Source organism: Nerophis lumbriciformis, linkage group LG37 (assembly GCF_033978685.3).
Source record: "Nerophis lumbriciformis linkage group LG37, RoL_Nlum_v2.1, whole genome shotgun sequence".
Taxonomy (NCBI): domain Eukaryota; kingdom Metazoa; phylum Chordata; class Actinopteri; order Syngnathiformes; family Syngnathidae; genus Nerophis; species Nerophis lumbriciformis.
In genome coordinates this window covers 10292456-10312611 of record NC_084584.2, presented here as the reverse complement: position 1 = coordinate 10312611, position 20156 = coordinate 10292456, and the positions used below count along the sequence as shown (strand labels likewise).

Below are 20156 nucleotides of genomic sequence, written 5' to 3'. Positions count from 1 at the left end.
ACATTTTATGCAAGCATTTTTGTATAATTGAACCTAAAAAAATCATGGTTTTTGATACTTCCCACCACCAACATATGTAATAAAAAGTGGCCTAGTGGTTAGAGTGTCCGCCCTGAGATGGGTAGGTTGTGAGTTCAAACCCCGGCCGAGTCATACCAAAGACTATAAAAATGGGAGCCATTACCTCCCTGCTTGGCACTCAGCATCAAGGGTTGGAATTGGGGGTTGAATCACCAATAATTATTTCCGGGCGCGGCCACCGCTGCTGCTCACTGCTCCCCTCACCTCCCAGGGGGTGAACAAGGTGATGGGTCAAATGTAGAGAATCATTTCGCCACACCTAGTGTGTGTGTGTGTGACTTTCACTTTAACATTAACTTTGTCCCCTTTTTAAGAATTATGCCAACCTATATTAGCATGCTAATGTTAGCATTTTTGCTAAATTTGTATAATTGAACCTAAAAAATGATGGTTTTTGATACTTGCCGCCACCAACATATGAAATAACAAGTGTGTGTAAGAAATTGAAATGCGCGCCCTTTGGCCAAAATTAATTTAAAAATAATAAAATAAATATTTGTCCCCATCTTAGAAGTATGCCAACGCTTCCTATGTTAGCATGCTAACATTAGCATGTTAAAAATTTTTTGCTAGGATTTTAGCTAATTTTGTATAATTGAACCTAAAAATCTTTTTTTTTTATGATTGACACCACATTGAAAATATGCTATCTTTTCCCATGTCATCGTGCTCACGTAAGCAGGCTAAGGTTTTATGCTAGGATTTTCGATAATTTCGTTTGTTTAGACCTAAAAATCATGGCTTTTGATACTTGTCCCCTTTTAAGAATTATGCCAACTCTTCCTATATTAGCATGCTAATGTTAGCATATAAACATTTTATGCTAGCATTTTAGCTAAATTTGTATAATTGAACCTAAAAAATCATTTTTTTTGATGATTGACACCACATTGAAAATGTGCTAACTTTTCCCATGGCATCATGCTAACGTTAACAGGCTAAGGTTTTATGCTAGGATTTTCGCTAATTTTGTTTGTTTAGACCTAAAAATCATGGCTTTTGATACTTGTCCCCTTTTAAGAATTATGCCAACTCTTCCTATATTAGCATGCTAATGTTAGCATGTTAACATTTTATGCAAGCGTTTTTGCTAAATTTGTATAATCGAACCTAAAACATCATGGTTTTTGATACTTTCTGCCACCAACATATGAAATAACAAGTGTGTGTAAGAAATTTAAATGCACCCTCTTTGGCCAAAATTAATTGAAAAATAATAAAATAAATATTTGTCCCCATCTTAGAAGTATGCCAACGCTTCCTATGTTAGCATGCTAATGTTAGCATGTTAACATTTTATGCTAGCACTTTAGCTAGTTTTGTATAATTGAACCTAAAAATCTTTTTTTTTTTATGATTGACACCACATTGAAAATATGCTAACTTTTCCCATGTCATCGTGCTCACGTAAGCAGGCTAAGGTTTTATGCTAGGATTTTCGATAATTTCGTTTGTTTAGACCTAAAAATCATGGCTTTTGATACTTGTCCCCTTTTAAGAATTATGCCAACTCTTCCTATATTAGCATGCTAATGTTAGCATATAAACATTTTATGCTAGCATTTTAGCTAAATTTGTATAATTGAACCTAAAAAATAATTTTTTTTGATGATTGACACCACATTGAAAATATGCTAACTTTTCCCATGGCATCATGCTAACGTTAACAGGCTAAGGTTTTATGCTAGGATTTTCGCTAATTTCGTTTGTTTAGACCTAAAAATCATGGCTTTTGATACTTGTCCCCTTTTAAGAATTATGCCAACTCTTCCTATATTAGCATGCTAATGTTAGCATGTTAACATTTTATGCAAGCGTTTTTGCTAAATTTGTATAATCGAACCTAAAAAATCATGGTTTTTGATACTTGCTGCCACCAACATATGAAATAACAAGTGTGTGTAAGAAATTTAAATGCACCCTCTTTGGCCAAAATTAATTGAAAAATAATAAAATAAATATTTGTCCCCATCTTAGAAGTATGCCAACGCTTCCTATGTTAGCATGCTAATGTTAGCATGTTAACATTTTATGCTAGCACTTTAGCTAGTTTTGTATAATTGAACCTAAAAATCATTTTTTTTTTATGATTGACACTACATTGAAAATATGCTAACTTTTCCCATGTCATCGTGCTCACGTAAGCAGGCTAAGGTTTTATGCTAGGATTTTCGATAATTTCGTTTGTTTAGACCTAAAAATCATGGCTTTTGATACTTGTCCCCTTTTAAGAATTATGCCAACTCTTCCTATATTAGCATGCTAATGTTAGCATATAAACATTTTAGCTAAATTTGTATAATTGAACGTAAAAATCATGGTTTTTGATTGATACAACATTGAAAATATGCTAACTTTTCCCATGGCATCATGCTAACGTTAACAGGTTAAGGTTTTATGCTAGGATTTTCTGTAATTTCATTTGTTTAGACCTAAAAATCATGGCTTTTGATACTTTTGATACTTGTTCCCTTTTAAAAATTATGCCAACTCTTCCTATATTAGCATGCTAATGTTAGCATGTTAACATTTTATGCAAGCATTTTTGCTAAATTTGTATAATTGAACTTAAAAAAATCATGGTTTTTGATATTTGCCGCCACCAACATATGTAATAACAAGTGGCCTAGTGGTTAGAGTGTCCGCCCTGAGATGGGTAGGTTGTGAGTTCAAACCCCGGCCGAGTCATACCAAAGACTATAAAAATGGGAGCCATTACCTCCCTGCTTGGCACTCAGCATCAAGGGTTGGAATTGGGGGTTAAATCACCAATAATTATTTCCGGGCGCGGCCACCGCTGCTGTTCACTGCTCCCCTCACGTCCCAGGGTGTGAACAAGGTGATGGGTCAAATGTAGAGAATAATTTCGCCACACCTAGTGTGTGTGTGTGTGACTTTCACTTTAACATTAACTTTGTCCCCTTTTTAAGAATTATGCCAACCTATATTAGCATGCTAATGTTAGCATTTTTGCTAAATTTGTATAATTGAACCTAAAAAATGATGGTTTTTGATACTTGCCGCCACCAACATATGAAATAACAAGTGTGTGTAAGAAATTGAAATGCGCGCCCTTTGGCCAAAATTAATTTAAAAATAATAAAATAAATATTTGTCCCCATCTTAGAAGTATGCCAACGCTTCCTATGTTAGCATGCTAACATTAGCATGTTGACATTTTTTTGCTAGCATTGTAGCTAGTTTTGTATAATTGAACCTAAAAATCTTTTTTTTTTATGATTGACACCACATTGGAAATATGCTATCTTTTCCCATGTCATCGTGCTAACGTAAGCAGGCTAAGGTTTTATGCTAGGATTTTAGCTAATTTCGTTTGTTTAGACCGAAAAATCATGGCTTTTGATAGTTGTCCCCTTTTAAGAATCATGCCAATTCTTCCTATATTAACATGCTAATGTTAGCATATAAACATTTTATGCTAGCATTTTAGCTAAATTTGTATAATTGAACGTAAAAATCATGTTTTTTGATGATTGACACCACATTGAAAATATGCTAACTTTTCCCATGGCATCATGCTAACGTTAACAGGCTAAGGTTTTATGCTAGGATTTTCGCTAATTTCGTTTGTTTAGACCTAAAAATCATGGCTTTTGATACTTTTGATACTTGTTCCCTTTTAAGAATTATGCCAACTCTTCCTATATTAGAATGCTAATGTTAGCATGTTAGCATTTTAGCTAAATTTGTATAATTGAACCAAAAAAATCTTGGTTTTTGATACTTGCCGCCACCAACGTATGTAATAACAAGTGGCCTAGTAGTTAGAGTGTCCGCCCTGAGATGGGTAGGTTGTGAGTTCAAGCCCCGGCCGAGTCATACCAAAGACTATAAAAATGGGAGCCATTACCTCCCTGCTTGGCACTCTAGGGTTGGAATTGGGGGTTAAATCACCAAAAATGATTTCCGGGCGCGGCCACCGCTGCTGCTCTCTGCTCCCCTCACCTCCCAGGGGGGTGAACAAGGGGATGGGTCAAATGCAGAGAATAATTTCGCCACACCTAGTGTGTGTGTGTGACTTTCACTTTAACATGAACTTTGTCCCCTTTTTAAGAATTATGCCAACTTTTCCTATATTAGCATGCTAATGTTAGCATTTTTGCTAAATTTGTATAATTGAACCTAAAAAAATGATGGTTTTTGATACTTGTCGCCACCAACATATGAAATAACATGTGTGTGTAAGAAATTGAAATGCGCCCCCTTTGGCCAAAATTAATATATTTTTTTTAATAATAAATAAATATGTATATAGAGACACACTGTAATAACAAAAAATAAAAAAATTTACTAAAAGCTTACTTTTTTTTATATTTGCATAGTATGTATATATTATTAATGTTGTAAATACAAATATATATATATATATATCTAGAAAGGGTGGTCTTAAAGAGGTAGTTATTTTTCCCAGGTCCCCAGAAGGTACGAATTACACAATTGTGTGTGTGTGTGTGTTGTAGGACTTGAAGGACGAGAAGAAAAAAGCCAAGATGGCAGCAGCTCGGGCCGTGTTGGAGAAATGCACCATGATGCTGCTGACGGCCTCCAAGGTGAAAACATCTGCTCGGCAATAAATAAATCAGCACCTGCGGCAATCAGCGTGCATATACTAGTGCGCTAAAAGCAGGAAATGTCTTGATTCTGTTTTTGTGGTTTTTGTGTGTTCTTGTTTTTCTTTTTCCACCCGCAGACTTGCCTGAGGCACCCGGACTGCGAGTCGGCCAGGATCAACAAAGACGGCGTCTTCCAGAGGATGCGCTGCGCCCTGGAGCAGGTCATCGAGATCGTGACGGAGGCGCGGAGCGGCGGGGAGAACAAGGTCCTCCCCCCCAGCGTCAGCAGCGGCATCAGGGACTACAAGGTGCGCACGGGGCCCCGCCTCTATCAGCACCGATAAGATGCTCCAATACTCTCCCAAAACGTGCTAGCCGGATGCTAATTTACATTAGATTTGCCATAGACCGGCTACTGTTAGCATTAGCTATTTTGCATGGCGATTTCAACACCTCCAAATGTGGTCATAAAAACTACAACTGAGATGAACGTTACATTCGGACAGCTGGTGTGTAATAAGTGCAAGACTTACATTATAAACACTTTGTAGGGCGCAACATAACTAGAAAAAGCCACTTCCTAGTTAGACAACAAACAATCAGCTGTATTTTAAATGTAACATTAAGCGTTAATATTTATTAGCACACACAAAAGTAAAATTGGTACCTGGGAATCGATACTGTGTAAACTTAAAAAAAATAAAATAAACATGAAAAAAGCAAGTAAAACTAAATAACATATTTAAAACATTGCGAAAAAGTCTAGGAAAGTCGAGCTGACGTTAGCATGCTAATTTTACACTTTGTTCGCTAATTTCACAGCCGTACACCTCAGAGTCATATAGCTTGGTACATGGCATATGCCGAATGCTAACTTTTTATTTTATTATTATTATCGCATCTGTATAACCCAAAGTCCCCAGAGTCATATAACTTGGTACTTGACATATGCTAGTAGTATTTATAGCATGCTAACAGTTAGCATGTGTCACGTATGAAGTTATATGGCTGTACTGTTGCAAAATTAGCAGGAAGAAAATTCAATTTAGCTTTAAAAAGTTAGCATGCTAACATTAGTATGTGTTACGTACCAAGTTATATGACTGAAAAAATTCTAATTACCGGTAGCTAAAAAAGGTAGCATGCTAATGTTAGCATGCTAAAATTAGCATGCTAACATTTGCTTATTTTACATCTGTATACCCCAGAGTCTTATAACTAGGTACTGGACATATGCTAGTATGTGCAATTAGTAATCTTAGCATGCATATGTCAGCATGCTAACAGTTAGCGTGTGTCACGTACCAAGTTATATGACTGTTGCAAAATTAGCAGGAAAGAAATTCAAATTACCGGTAGCTAAAAAAGTTAGCATGCTTATTTTGCATCCGTATACCCAAGAGTCATATAACTCGGTACTTGACATATGCTAGTAGTATTTATAGCATGCATACGTCAACATGCTAACAGTCAGCATGTGTCACGTACCAAGTTATATGACTGTTGCAGAATTAGCAGAAAACAATTCAAGTTAAAGCTGCAAGCAGCGATGGACAGGACCGACTTTGAGGGCTCATAAAATCCAAACCGGAGCAGTAATTAAAACTCTTTCGTCAACTTTTAATCAGAAGGGTTCAATCTCTCTCCTGTGCTAATTTGAAGCCGACACGACAAACGCGCTCAGAGGAGATAATGTTTAAAAAAAGGGGACTGTTTTTACAAAACTTTTGTTTTGAAGGGGGAATTGCAAACTTCCTGTTGATTTCAGCTGGGGGTTGTCGGAATATGAAATGTAGGTCTAAGTCAGACCTATATAGAGGTTTTTGTTTCATGTCTCTACGACATTCCTACTGGAAGTTACAGGCAGTTTTGTCTGAGTTTTCTTACTAGGAGCAGTTGTGTCTGTGTTTTCTTCCTAGGGGGCGCTAGAGCGCAATTTTGAGTTTTGGGGTTGGGTTTTTTATTATATCGCAATTTTTGCCAGTCCTGATGTGTGTGTGTCCAGTTTGGTGAGTTTTGAAGCATGTTAAGGGGGTCAAATTACAGCTCAAAGAGGCAAAAGTGACTGTTTTTACTAACATTTTGTTTAGAAGGGGGAATTGCAAACTTCCTGTAGATTTTTGCTGAAGGATGTCAGTGTATGAAATCTAGGTCTAAGTCAGACCTACATAGAAGTTTCATGTCTCTATGACATTTCTACTGGAAGTTACAGGCAGTTTTGTCTGTGTTTTTTCCTAGGGGGCGCTAGAGCGCAATTTTGAGTTTTGGGGTTTTGTTTTTTATGCTTATTTTACATCCCTATACCCCAGAGTCATATAACTTGGTACTTGACATATGCTAGTAGTATTTATAGCATGCTAGCATGCATACGTCAGCATGCTAGCAGTTAGCATGTGTCACGTATCAAGTTATATGGCTGTATTGTTGCAAAATTAGCAGGAAAAAAAATCAATTTAGCTTAAAAAAGTTAGCATGCTAACATTAGTATGCTTATTTAGCATCCGTATACCCCAGAGTCATATAACTCGGTACTTGACAAATGCTAGTAGTATTTATAGCATGCTACCATGCATATGTCAGCATGCCAACAGTTAGCATGTACCAAGTTATATGACTGTTGCTAAATTAGCAAAGACATATTCAAATTACCGGCAGCTAAAAAAGTTAGCATGCTTATTTTACATCCGTATACCCCAGAGTCTTATAACTTGGTACTTGACATATGCTAGTAGTATTTATAGCATGCTAGCATGCATACGTCAGCATGCTAACAGTTAGCATGTGTCACGTACCAAGTTATATGACTGTTTCAAAATTAGCAGAAAAAATGTCAAATTACCGGTAGCTAAAAAAGTTAGCATGCTAACATTAGTATGCTTATTTTACATCCGTATGCCCCAGAGTCTTATAACTTGGTACTTGACATATGCTAGTAGTATTTATAGCATGCATACGTCAGCATGCTAACAGTTAGCATGTGTCACGTACCAAGTCATATGACTGTAAGGTGTACGGTTGCAAAATTAGCAGAAAAATTATCTAAATTACCGGTAGCTAAAAAAGTTAGCATGCTAATGTTACCATTCTAACATTAGTATGCTTTTTTTACATACCTATACCCCAGTCATATGCTAGTCTGTGCTAGTAGTAATCTTAGCATACATACGTCAACATGCTAACACTTAGCATGTGTCACGTACCAAGTTATATGACTGTTGCAAAATTAGCGGAAAAATAATCTAAATTACTGGTAGCTAAAAAAGCTAGCATGCTAATGTTATCATGTGAACATTAGTATGCTTATTTTGCATACCTATACCCCAGAGTTATATGCTAGTCTATGCTAGTAGTAATCTTAGCATGCATACGTCAGCATGCTAACAGTTAGCATGTGTCACGTACCAAGTTATATGACTGTTGCAAAATTAGCAGAAAAATAATCTAAATTACTGGTAGCTACAAAAGTTTGCTTGCTAATGTTACCATGCTAACATTAGTATGCTTATTTTGCATACCTTTACCCCAGAGTCATATGCTAGTCTGTGCTGGTAGTAATCTTAGCATGCATATGTCAGCATGCTAACAGTTAGCATGTGTCACGTACCAAGTTATATGACTGTTGCAAAATTAGCAGAGACATTGTTTGAATTACCGGCAGCTAAAAAATTTAGCATGCTAACTTTTTTAGTTGCCATGCTAACAGCTAGCACGTGTCACGCACCAAGTACTGTTGCAAAATTAGCAGGGAAAATTTTCAATTTAGTTTAAAAAAGTTAGCATGCTAACATTAGTATGCTTATTTTGCATCCGTATACCCCAGAGTCATATGCTAGTCTGTACTAGTAGTAATCTTAGCATGCATACGTCAGCATGCTAAAAGTTAGCATGTGTCACATACCAAGTTATATGACTGTTGCAAAATTAGCAGAGACATTTTTCAAATTATTGGCAGCTAAAAAAGTTAGCATGCTAACTTTTTTTTAGCTGCCATGCTAACAGCTAACATGTGTCACGTACCAAGTTATATGACCGTTGCAAAATTAGCAGAGACATTCTTCAAATTACCGGCAGCTAAAAAAAATTAGCATGCTAATGTTAGCATGCTAATTTTTTTTAGCTGCCATGCTAACAGCTAGCACGTGTCACACACCAAGAACTGTTGCAAAATTATCAGGGAAAAAAATTCAATTTAGCTTAAAAGAGTTAGCATGCTTATTTTGCATACCTATACCCCAGAGTCATATGCTAGTCTGTGCTCGTAGTAATCTTAGCATGCATACGTCAGCATGCTAACAGTTAGCATGTGTCACGTACCAAGTTATATGACTGTTGCAAAATTAGCAGAGACATTTTTCAAATTATCGGCAGCTAAAAAAGTTACCATGCTAACTTTTCTGGCTGCCATGCTAACAGTTAGCATGTGTCACGTACCAAGTTATATGACCGTTGCAAAATTAGCAGAGACATTCTTCAAATTACCGGCAGCTAAAAAAAATTAGCATGCTAACTTTTTTAGCTGCCATGCTAACAGCTAACACGTGTCACGCACCAAGTACTGTTGCAAAATTAGCAGGGGAAAAAATTCAATATAGCTTAAAAAAGTTAGCATGCTAATGTTACCATGCTAACATTAGTATGCTTATTTTGCATACCTATACCCCAGAGTCATATGCTAGTCTGTGCTAGTAGTAATCTTAGCATGCATACGTCAGCATGCTAACAGTTAGCCTGTGTCACGTACCAAGTTATATGACTGTTGCAAAATTAGCAGAAAAATAATCTAAATTACTGGTAGCTAAAAAAGCTAGCATGCTAATGTTACCATGTGAACATTAGTATGCTTATTTTGCATACCTATACCCCAGAGTTATATGCTAGTCTGTGCTAGTAGTAATCTTAGCATGCATACGTCAGCATGCTAACAGTTAGCATGTGTCACGTACCAAGTTATATGACTGTTGCAAAATTAGCAGAAAAATAATCTAAATTACTGGTAGCTACAAAAGTTTGCATGCTAATGTTACCATGCTAACATTAGTATGCTTATTTTGCATACCTATACCCCAGAGTCATATGCTAGTCTGTGCTAGTAGTAATCTTAGCATGCATACGTCAGCATGCTAACAGTTAGCATGTGTCACGTACCAAGTTATATGACTGTTGCAAAATTAGCAGAGACATTTTTCAAATTATTGGCAGCTAAAAAAGTTAGCATGCTAACGTTAGCATGCTAACTTTTTTAGCTGCCACGTTAACATGTGTCACGTACCAAGTTATATGACTGTTGCAAAATTAGCAGAGACATTCTTCAAATTACTGGCAGCTAAATTTTTTTTAGCATGCTAACTTTTTTAGCTGCCGTGCTAACAGCTAGCACGTGTCACGCACCAAGTACTGTTGCAAAATATTCAATTTAGCTTAAAAAAGTTAGCATGCTAATGTAACCATGCTAACATTAGTATGCTTATTTTGCATACCCATACCCCAGAGTCATATGTTAGTCTGTGCTAGTAGTAATCTTAGCATGCATACGTCAGCATGCTAACAGTTAGCATGTGTCATGTACCAAGTTATATGACTGTTGCAAAATTAACAGAGACATTTTTCAAATTATTGGCAGCTAAAAAAGTTAGCATGCTAACTTTTCTGGCTGCCATGCTAACAGTTAACATGTGTCACGTACCAAGTTATATGACTGTTGCAAAATTAGCAGAGACATTCTTCAAATTACCGGCAGCTAAAAAATTTAGCATGCTAACATTAGCATGCTAACTTTTTTAGCTGCCATGCTAACAGTTAGCATGTGTCACGCACCAAGTACTGTTGCAAAATTAGCGGGGGAAAAAATTCAATTTAGCTTAAAAAAAGTTAGCATGCTAACTGCCAGTTGCATGGCAAAGTAGTCTTTTGTGCTGTTTAACGATGAGGCGGACCCCCGCCAGGCCAGCGTGGAGTGTCTCCGGGACCACCTGTACGCCTCGCCGCCAGACGGCGTGGGCCGGCGGCTGGAGGCGCTGGTGGAGCGCACGGAGGACTTCACCGACTCGGCCTACACGGGTCACGAGCAGCGCCAGGCCATCCTGGGCATGTGCCAGCTGGCCCGCCAGGACGCCCGGCAGCTGCTGCACGCCTGGACCCAAGCGGTACGTGTCCTCTAACCCCGGTCGCCGTGGCGACAAACTCACCCGGTGACACCGTTTTTGTGGGCGCAGCAGTCGGTCCACGCCGGCGAGGCCACGGACGACTTGGAGGTGGCCATCGCCAAGTCCTGCCAGAGCGTCGGCGAGCTGGGCCGCGAGGTGAGACCGGTCCATCAACGTTTTGTTTTTAACGGCACTGACCGACTGACTCTGGACCCCCCAGCTCCACAAGGTGGCGGTGGGCCGCGCCTTGGACACGCTGAGGGTCCACGGCGAGCATTCGCCGCTGCGCGCCCTCAAGGCAGCTGGCGGCGAGGGGAACCTGGAGGCGGTGGCGCAGCACTCCAGAACACTGACCGAGCAGAAGGAGCAACTGGTGGAGGTCAGTTAAGTTAAGTTAAGTTGTCACACACACACTAGGTGTGGTGAAATTTGTCCTCTGCATTTGACCCATCCCCTTGTTCACCCCCCGGGGAGGTGAGGGGAGCAGTGAGCGGCAGCGGTGGCCACGCCCGGGAATAATTTTTTGGTGATTTAACCCCCAATTCCAACCCTTGATGCTGAGTGCCAAGCAGGGAGGTAATGGCTCCCATTTTTATAGTCTTTGGTATGACTCGGCCGGGGTTTGAACTCGCGACCTACCCATCTCAGGGCGGGCACTCTAACCACTAGGCGGGAAGGGGCGTGGCCAATTTTGTCTTCCATATTTCCTTGGCGGGCAAACCAGCACCAACGTTATAAGTTTCCACGTCGACAAAGCAGAAGGCTCCACTTTTCAAAATCCGCTAGCTTGATGCTAATTTACATGCCAAAGACATGCTACTGATTAGCATTAGTGATTTTACATGGCGATTTCGACGCCTCCAAGTTTGTTAATGCAAATCACAACTGAGATGCACGTTACAATCAAACAGCTGCTGTGTGATGAGTGCAATACTTACAGTACAAACACTTTGTAAGGGCGCGACAAAAGACAAGACTGGCACATTTTTTTAAAGGCATTTTTTACATTTTGTCCTAAATTAATCATTAGATTATTATTTTGTCTTATTTTCGATCACGATGTTCGATCGATAAAGATGTTCACGAAGCGGGACTTAGAATGTAACTCAGTCACATAGCTATGCTAGTGTTGCTAACCTAGCATGATGTTAAAATGTAATGTTAGCATTTATGCTAGTGTTGCTAACCTGGCATGATGTTAAATGTAATGTTAGCATGTAGCTCAGATAGCTATGTTAGTGTTTGTAAGCTAGCTTGATGTTTAAATGTAATATTAGCATGTATTTCTCATAGCTATGCTAGTGTTGCTAACTTAGCATGATGTTTAAATGAAATGTTAGCATGCAGCTCACATAGCTATGCTAATGTTACTAACTTAGCATGATGTTTAAGTGTAATGTTAGCATGTAGCTCACATAACTATGCTAATATTACTAACTTAGCATGATGTTTAAATGAAATGTTAGCATGTAGCTCACACAGCTATGCTAATGTTACTAACTTAGCATGATGTTTAAGTGTAATGTTAGCATGTAGCTGGCATTGCTATACTAGTGTTGCTAACCTAGCATGATGTTGAGTTTGCAACATTAACATGTAGCTCACAAAGCTATTTTAGTGTTGCTAAGCTAGCATGATGTTAACTTTAATGTTAGCATGTAGCTCACATAGCTATGCTAGTGTTGCTAAGCTAGCATGATGTTAACTGTAATGTTAGCATGTAGCTCACATAGCTATGCTAGTGTTAACCCAGTATGATGTTAAAATGAAATGTTAGCATGTAGCTCACTTTGTTATGCTAATGTTACTAACTTAGCATGTTGTTTAAATGTAATGTTAGCATGAAGCTGGCATTGATATACTAGTGTTGCTAACCTAGCATGATGTTGATTTTGCAAAGTTAATATGTAGCTCACAAAGCTATGTTAGTGTTGCTAAGTTAGCATGATGTTAACTTTAATGTTAGCATGTAGCTCACATAGCTATGCTAGTGTTGCTAACTCAGAATGATGTTATAATAAAATGTTAGCATGTAGCTCATATAGCTATGCTAATGTTACTAACTTAGCATGATGTTTAAGTGCAATGTTAGCATGTAGCTGGCATTGCTATACTAGTGTTGCTAACCTAGCATGATGTTGATTTTGCAATGTTAGCATGTAGCTCACAAAGCTATGCTAGTGTTGTTAAGCCAGCATGATGTTAACTTTAATGTTAGCATGGAGCTCACATAGCTATGCTAGTGTTAGCCTAGCATGATGTTAAAATGAAATGTTAGCATGTAGCTCACGTTGTTATGCTAATGTTACTAACTTAGCATGATGTTTAAATGTAATGTTAGCATGAAGCTGGCATTGCTATACTAGTGTTGCTAACCTAGCATGATGTTGATTTTGCAACATTAGCATGTTGCTCACAAAGCTATGTTAGTGTTGCTAAGCTAGCATGATGTTAACTTTAATGTTAGCATGTAGCTCACATAGCTATGCTAGTGTTGCTAACTCAGAATGATGTTATAATAAAATGTTAGCATGTAGCTCATATAGCTATGCTAATGTTACTAACTTAGCATGATGTTTAAGTGCAATGTTAGCATGTAGCTGGCATTGCTATACTAGTGTTGCTAACCTAGCATGATGTTGATTTTGCAATGTTAGCATGTAGCTCACAAAGCTATGCTAGTGTTGTTTAGCCAGCATGATGTTAACTTTAATGTTAGCATGTAGCTCACATAGCTATGCTAGTGTTAACCTAGCATGTTAAAATGTAGTGTTAGCATGTAGCTCACATAGCTATGCTAGTGTTAACCTAGCATGATGTTAAAATGTAATGTTAGCATGTAGCTCACTTAGCTATGCTAGTGTTAACCTAGCATGTTAAAATGTAGTGTTAGCATGTAGCTCACATAGCTATGCTAGTGTAAACCTAGCATGTTATTAAAATGTAGTGTTAGCATGTAGCTCACATAGCTATGCTAGTGTTAACCTAGCATGATGTTAAAATGTAATGTTAGCATGTAGCTCACTTAGCTATGCTAGTGTTAACCTAGCATGTTAAAATGTAGTGTTAGCATGTAGCTCACATAGCTATGCTAGTGTAAACCTAGCATGTTATTAAAATGTAGTGTTAGCATGTAGCTCACATAGCTATGCTAGTGTTAACCTAGCATGATGTTAAAATGTAATGTTAGCATGTAGCTCACTTAGCTATGCTAGTGTTAACCTAGCATGTTAAAATGTAGTGTTAGCATGTAGCTCACATAGCTATGCTAGTGTAAACCTAGCATGTTATTAAAATGTAGTGTTAGCATGTAGCTCACATAGCTATGCTAGTGTTAACCTAGCATGATGTTAAAATGTAATGTTAGCATTTAGCTCACATAGCTATGCTAGTGTTGCTAACCTAACATGATGTCAACATGTGATGTTAGCATGTAGCTCATTAGCATACCGCGTCCTGCGTGCAGAATTGTCGGCTGTTGTGTCATGTGTCCGGGACGGAGCCGCTGGAGATAACGTGCTCGCACGCAGAGGAGACCTTCCACGTCATCGGACCGCAGGTAACTCCTTTTGTCTGCGGGGAAAGTGCCAAAGTTACGCATTTTGCAAATGTTGATCCGAAATCAGAGGAGAAGGCGTTTGTGCAGGTGGGCAGTAAGGAGTCATGTACACAAGTTGACCAATCACAGCCTTTAACGCTAGTTTTGTTTTGTACTTCCTCTCTGATTTCTGATCAACATTTGTTGACAAGGAAGGAAATCCATTGCTTGTTCAGTATCATGAAACATGTTTGGTAATAGAAGTCAAACATCCTTGGTCTTAGCCTATTGTCCTTGTTTAAGTTAGCATGTGTCCAGGAATTATCCTGCACCGCACTCTCATGTCAGGCCCATTGTCCTCATCGCACGTGTCTCCAGGAATTATCCTGTACCGCAGAACATTCCGGTCCTCAGGTCAGGCTCATTGCCTTTATTTAGCTAGTCTCCAGGAACTATCCGGTACCCAAGAATGTCCCTGTCTTCAAGTCAGGCCCATTGCCTTTGTTTAGCTAGTCTCCAGGAACTATCCGGTACCCCAGAATGTTACTGTCCTCATGTCAGGCCCATTGTACGTGTTTAGCTGGTCTCCAGGAATTATCCTGCACCGCAGCATGTTCCTGTGCTCATTTCATAGCTATGCTAGCGTTGCTAACCTAGCGTGATGATAAAATGTGATGTTAGCATGTAGCTCACATAGCTATCCTAGCGTGATGATAAAATGAGATGTTAGCATGTAGCTCACATGGCTATGCAACTGTTGCTAACCTAGCATGGTGTTAAAAAGTAGTGTTAGCGTGTAACTCACATAGTTATGCTAGTGTTGCTAACCTAGTGTGGTGATAAAATGTGATGTTAGCATGTAGCGCACATAGCTATGCTAGTGTTATTAACCTAGTGTGATGTTAGCATGTAGCTCACATAGCTATGCTAGTGTTACTAACCTAGTGTGATGATAAAATGTGATGTTAGCATGTAGCTCACAGCGTGATGATAAAATATGATGTTAGCATGTAGCGCACACAGCTATGCTAGTGTTGCTAACCTAGCGTGATGATAAAATGTGATGTTAGCATGTAGCTCACATAGCTATGCTAGTGTTGCTAACCTAGTGTGGTGATAAAATGTGATGTTAGCATGTAGCGCACATAGCTATGCTAGTGTTGCTAACCTAGCATGGTGTTAAAAAGTAGTGCTAGCGTGTAGCTCACATAGCTATGCTAGCGTTGCTAACCTAGTGTGATGTTAGCATGTAGCTCACATAGCTATGCTAGTGTTACTAACCTAGTGTGATGATAAAATGTGATGTTAGCATGTAGCTCACAGCGTGATGATAAAATATGATGTTAGCATGTTGCTCACATAGTTATGCTAGTGTTGCTAACCTAGTGTGATGATAAAATGTGATGTTAGCATGTAGCTTACATAGCTATGCTAGTGTTGCTAACCTAGCATGGTGTTAAAAAGTAGTGTTAGCATGTAGCTCACATAGCTATGCTAGCGTTGCTAACCTAGCGTGATGATAAAATGTGATGTTAGCGTGTAGCTCACATGGCTATGCTAGTGTTACTAACCTAATGTGATGTTAGCATGTAGCTCACAGCGTGATGATAAAATATGATGTTAGCATGTTGCTCACATAGTTATGCTAGTGTTGCTAACCTAGCGTGATGATAAAATGTGATGTTAGCATGTAGCTTACATAGCTATGCTAGTGTTGCTAACCTAGTGTGGTGATAAAATGTGATGTTAGCATGTAGCGCACACAGCTATGCTAGTGTTGCTAACCTAGCATGATGATCAAATGTGATGTTAGCATGTAGCTCACATAGCTATGCAACTGTTGCTAACCTAGCATGGTGTTAAAAAGTAGTGTTAGCATGTAGCTCACATAGCTATGCTAGCGTTGCTAACTTAGCGTGATGATAAAATGTGATGTTAGCGTGTAGCTCACATAGCTATGCTAGTGTTGCTGACCTAGCGTGATGTTAGCATGTTGCTCACATAGTGTTGATGTTTAGATCATTTCTGCCACCCAAACGTTGGCGCTGCATCCGTCCAGCAAGATCGCCAAAGAGAACCTGGAGGTGTTCTGCGAGGCGTGGGAGTCTCAGCTGGGCGACATGGCGCTGCTCGTCCGCGAGATCAACGACGTCTTCGAGGGCAAGCGAGGTGCAGAAAGTCATGAATAATAATAACAATATTATTTATTACAACGTGTTAGCTGGTCTAGTGACAACCTGCTGCCTCTTTTCTGCTCCCAGGAGACAAACGACCATATTTGTCACTTCCTCGACCTGGGGTGAGTATCCAGTAGAGACACGCCCCCTTGTGGTCACGTGACCTTTGATGACACGCCCCTTGCCTCCTGCAGAAACACTCTGCCAACATGAAGACCAACAAGGCTGTCAAGTTGGACGCGGAGGTGAGTGATATCGATATCATGCCCGTGTCAGCAAAAGCAAGGAGTGGATGATATCAGCTTGAAATGTGCGATACAAGCAGCCCTGCAGCGTGTTGACTTGTGTGCGATACAAGCAGTGCTGCTTGACTTGTGTGTGATATCATGTGTGATACAAGCAGCCCTGCTTGACTTGTGTGCAAAATAATGTGCGATATAAGCAATCATGCAGCGTGTTGACCTGTGTGCGATACAAGTAGTCCTGCTTGACTTGTGTGCGATATAATGTGCGATACAAGCAGCCCTGCTTAACTTGTGTGCGATATAAGCAATCATGCAGCGTGTTGACTTGTGTGCGGTATGTACGATACAAGCAATCCTGCAGCGTGTTGACTTGTGTGTGATACAAGCAGTCCTGCTTGACTTGACTTGTGTGCAATATAATGTGCGATATAGGCAGTCATGTAGCGTGTTGACTTGTGCGATACAAACAGTCCTGCTTGAATTGTGTGCGATATCATGTGCAATACAAGCAGCCCTGCTTGACTTGTGTGCAATATAATGTGCGATATAAGCAGTCATGTAGCGTGCTGACTTGTGTGCAATATCATATGCGATACAAGCAGCCCTGCGGTGTGTAGACTTGTGTGCGATATCATGTGTGATACAAGCAGTCCTGCAGGGTGTTGACTTGTGGGCGATATGTGTGATACAAGCAGTCCTGCTTGACTTGTGGGCGATATCACATGCAGTACAAGCAGTCCTGCTTGACTTGTGTGCGATACAAGCAGCCATGCAGCGTGTAGACTTATGTGCGATATCATGTGCGATACAAGCAGTCCTGCAGGGTGTTGACTTGTGGGCGATATGTGTGATACAAGCAGTCCTGCTTGACTTGTGTGCGATATCACATGCAGTACAAGCAGTCCTGCTTGACTTGTGTGCGATACAAGCAGTCCTGCAGCGTGTTGACTTACTTGTGTGTGATATCTTGTGCGATAAAAGCAGTTCTGCAGCGTGACTTATGTGCGATATCATGTGCAACACAAGCAATTCTGCAGCGTGTTGACTTGTGTGCGATATCATGTGTGCTACAAGCAGTCCTGCAGCGTGTTGACTTGTGTGCAATATCATGTGCGATACAAGCAGTCCTGCGGTGTGTTTATTTGTGTGTGATATCATGTGCGATACAAGCAGTTCTGCAGCGTGTTGACTTGTGAGCGATATCATGTGCGATACAAGCAGTCCTGCTTGACTTGTGTGCGATACAAGCAGCCATGCAGCGTGTAGACTTGTGTGCAATACAAGCAGTCCTGCAGAGTGTTGACTTGTGTGTGATATCATGTGCGATACAAGCAGTTCTGCAGCGTGTTGACTTGTGTGCGATATAATATGCGATACAAGCAGTCCTGCAGCGTGTTGACTTGTGAGCGATATCATGTGCAATACAAGCAGTCCTGCTTGACTTGTGTGCGATACAAGCAGCCATGCAGCGTGTAGACTTGTGTGCAATACAAGCAGTCCTGCAGAGTGTTGACTTGTGTGTGATATCATGTGCGATACAAGCAGTTCTGCAGCGTGTTGACTTGTGTGCGATATAATATGCGATACAAGCAGTCCTGCAGCGTGTTGACTTGTGAGCGATATCATGTGCGATACAAGCAGCCATGCAGCGTGTAGACTTGTGTGCAATACAAGCAGTCCTGCAGAGTGTTGACTTGTGTGTGATATGTGTGATACAAGCAGTTCTGCAGCGTGTTGACTTGTGTGCGATATCATGTGCGATACAAGCAACCCTGCAGCGCGTTGACTTGTGTGCGATATCAAATACATTTTGTGAGTATTGCTCAGTGCTGTGTGTGTGTGTGTGGTGCAGGAGCAGAGCAGCATGGCCAAACTGGGCCTGGAGCTCCGCCTCCTGTCGTCCGACGTGGACGCGGAGGTGGACAAGTGGGAGGAGCAAGAGCACGAGGTGGTGCGCCACAGCCAGAGCCTGGCCAGCATGGCCTACAACATGCACCTGTTCACCAGGTGAGCACGCCCACCCGCCCCCGGTCCTTGTTGACACTCACCTGTGTTCCTTCCACCAGAGGGGAGGGTCTGCTGAAGACCACGCTGGATCTGTTCCACCAGGCTGAGGTGCGTCCATCTTCTTTCTTGCTCTGTGGGGTCAGGAAGTGAAGGAGACAAATGATCTGCTCCTCCTCAGGTGGTGTCAGAAGAAGGACTGCAGCTGACTTCTTCCCTGCAGGTCTTCTGCACTCAGGTATGGAAGCAGCGCCCCCCTCAGGATCAAACTGGAAAAGCACTTTTCTCCTGGGATAATTATTAGTATTGTTGTTATTATTATCGTTATTCCGCCCATTTGTGTGTATATATATATATATATATATATATATATATATATTTTTTTTTTTTTTGTGACCAACAAGTATGTGCTCCAATCACTCTATCGCAAAAAAATAAGAGAAACTCAAGACAGCCATGACCCTGAAAGGGACAAGCGGTAGAAAATGGATGGATGGATATATATACACATATGTATGTATACAAATATATCTGGTCTCTCTTCCTCAGCTGGTTGGAGAAGAGAAGTCATGTGTGATGTGTGAGGTGGACAAACTGGCAGCCATGTGTCAACAACTGCAAACAGAGGTCAGGACTCCTGCGCAAGGAAAGACTGCCACCTTTCAGAAGGTACTACTACTACTACTGGACACTTGCATGCACACCTGACATACTACTTATACTGTACACCTGACATACTTATACCGGTCATACTACTTACCCTACATACGTATACTGTACACCTGACATACTACTGATACCTGACATACCACTTATACTACATACTGTACACCTGACATACTATACTGTACACCTGACATACTACTTACTTATACTGTACACCTGACATACTACTTATCCTACATACTTATACTGTACACCTGACATACTAATACCTGTCATACTACTTACCCTACATACTTATACTGTACACCTGACATACTATACTGTAAACCTGACATACTACTTATCCTACATACTTATACTGTACACCTGACATACTATACTGTACACCTGACATACTACTTATACTACATACTTATACAGTACACCTGACATACTACTAATACCTGACATACTACTTATACTACATACTGTACACCTGACGTACTACTTACTTATACCGTACACCTGACATACTACTTATAGTACATACTTATACCTGACATACTACTTATCCTACATACTTATACTGTACATCTGACATACTTATATTGTACACCTGACATACTACTTATACTGTACACCTGACATACTACTAATACCTGACGTACTACTTATCCTACATACTTATACTGTACACCTGACATACTACTTTTAATACATATTTATACTGTACACCTGACATACAAGTT

The 20156-nt window shown here is 40.0% G+C and overlaps 1 protein-coding gene across 2 annotated transcripts in view; it reads left to right on the top strand.

Moving 5' to 3' along the window:
* ctnnal1 (catenin (cadherin-associated protein), alpha-like 1) overlaps positions 1-20156 on the top strand; it is a 134745-nt gene that overhangs the window by 110534 nt on the left and 4055 nt on the right. Inside the window, exons 5-17 of one of the 2 annotated variants that reach the window (XM_061931204.2) lie at positions 4563-4652; positions 4793-4963; positions 10598-10798; positions 10871-10954; positions 11019-11177; positions 14265-14357; positions 16355-16505; positions 16598-16635; positions 16708-16758; positions 18611-18765; positions 18825-18873; positions 18944-19000; positions 19312-19431. In XM_061931204.2, coding sequence (XP_061787188.1) covers positions 4563-4652; positions 4793-4963; positions 10598-10798; positions 10871-10954; positions 11019-11177; positions 14265-14357; positions 16355-16505; positions 16598-16635; positions 16708-16758; positions 18611-18765; positions 18825-18873; positions 18944-19000; positions 19312-19431 — 1419 coding nt within the window. Of the gene's footprint in view, positions 1-4562; positions 4653-4792; positions 4964-10597; positions 10799-10867; positions 10955-11018; positions 11178-14264; positions 14358-16354; positions 16506-16597; positions 16636-16707; positions 16759-18610; positions 18766-18824; positions 18874-18943; positions 19001-19311; positions 19432-20156 lie in introns of both variants that reach the window. The other variant, XM_061931203.2, reaches the window with a different exon arrangement.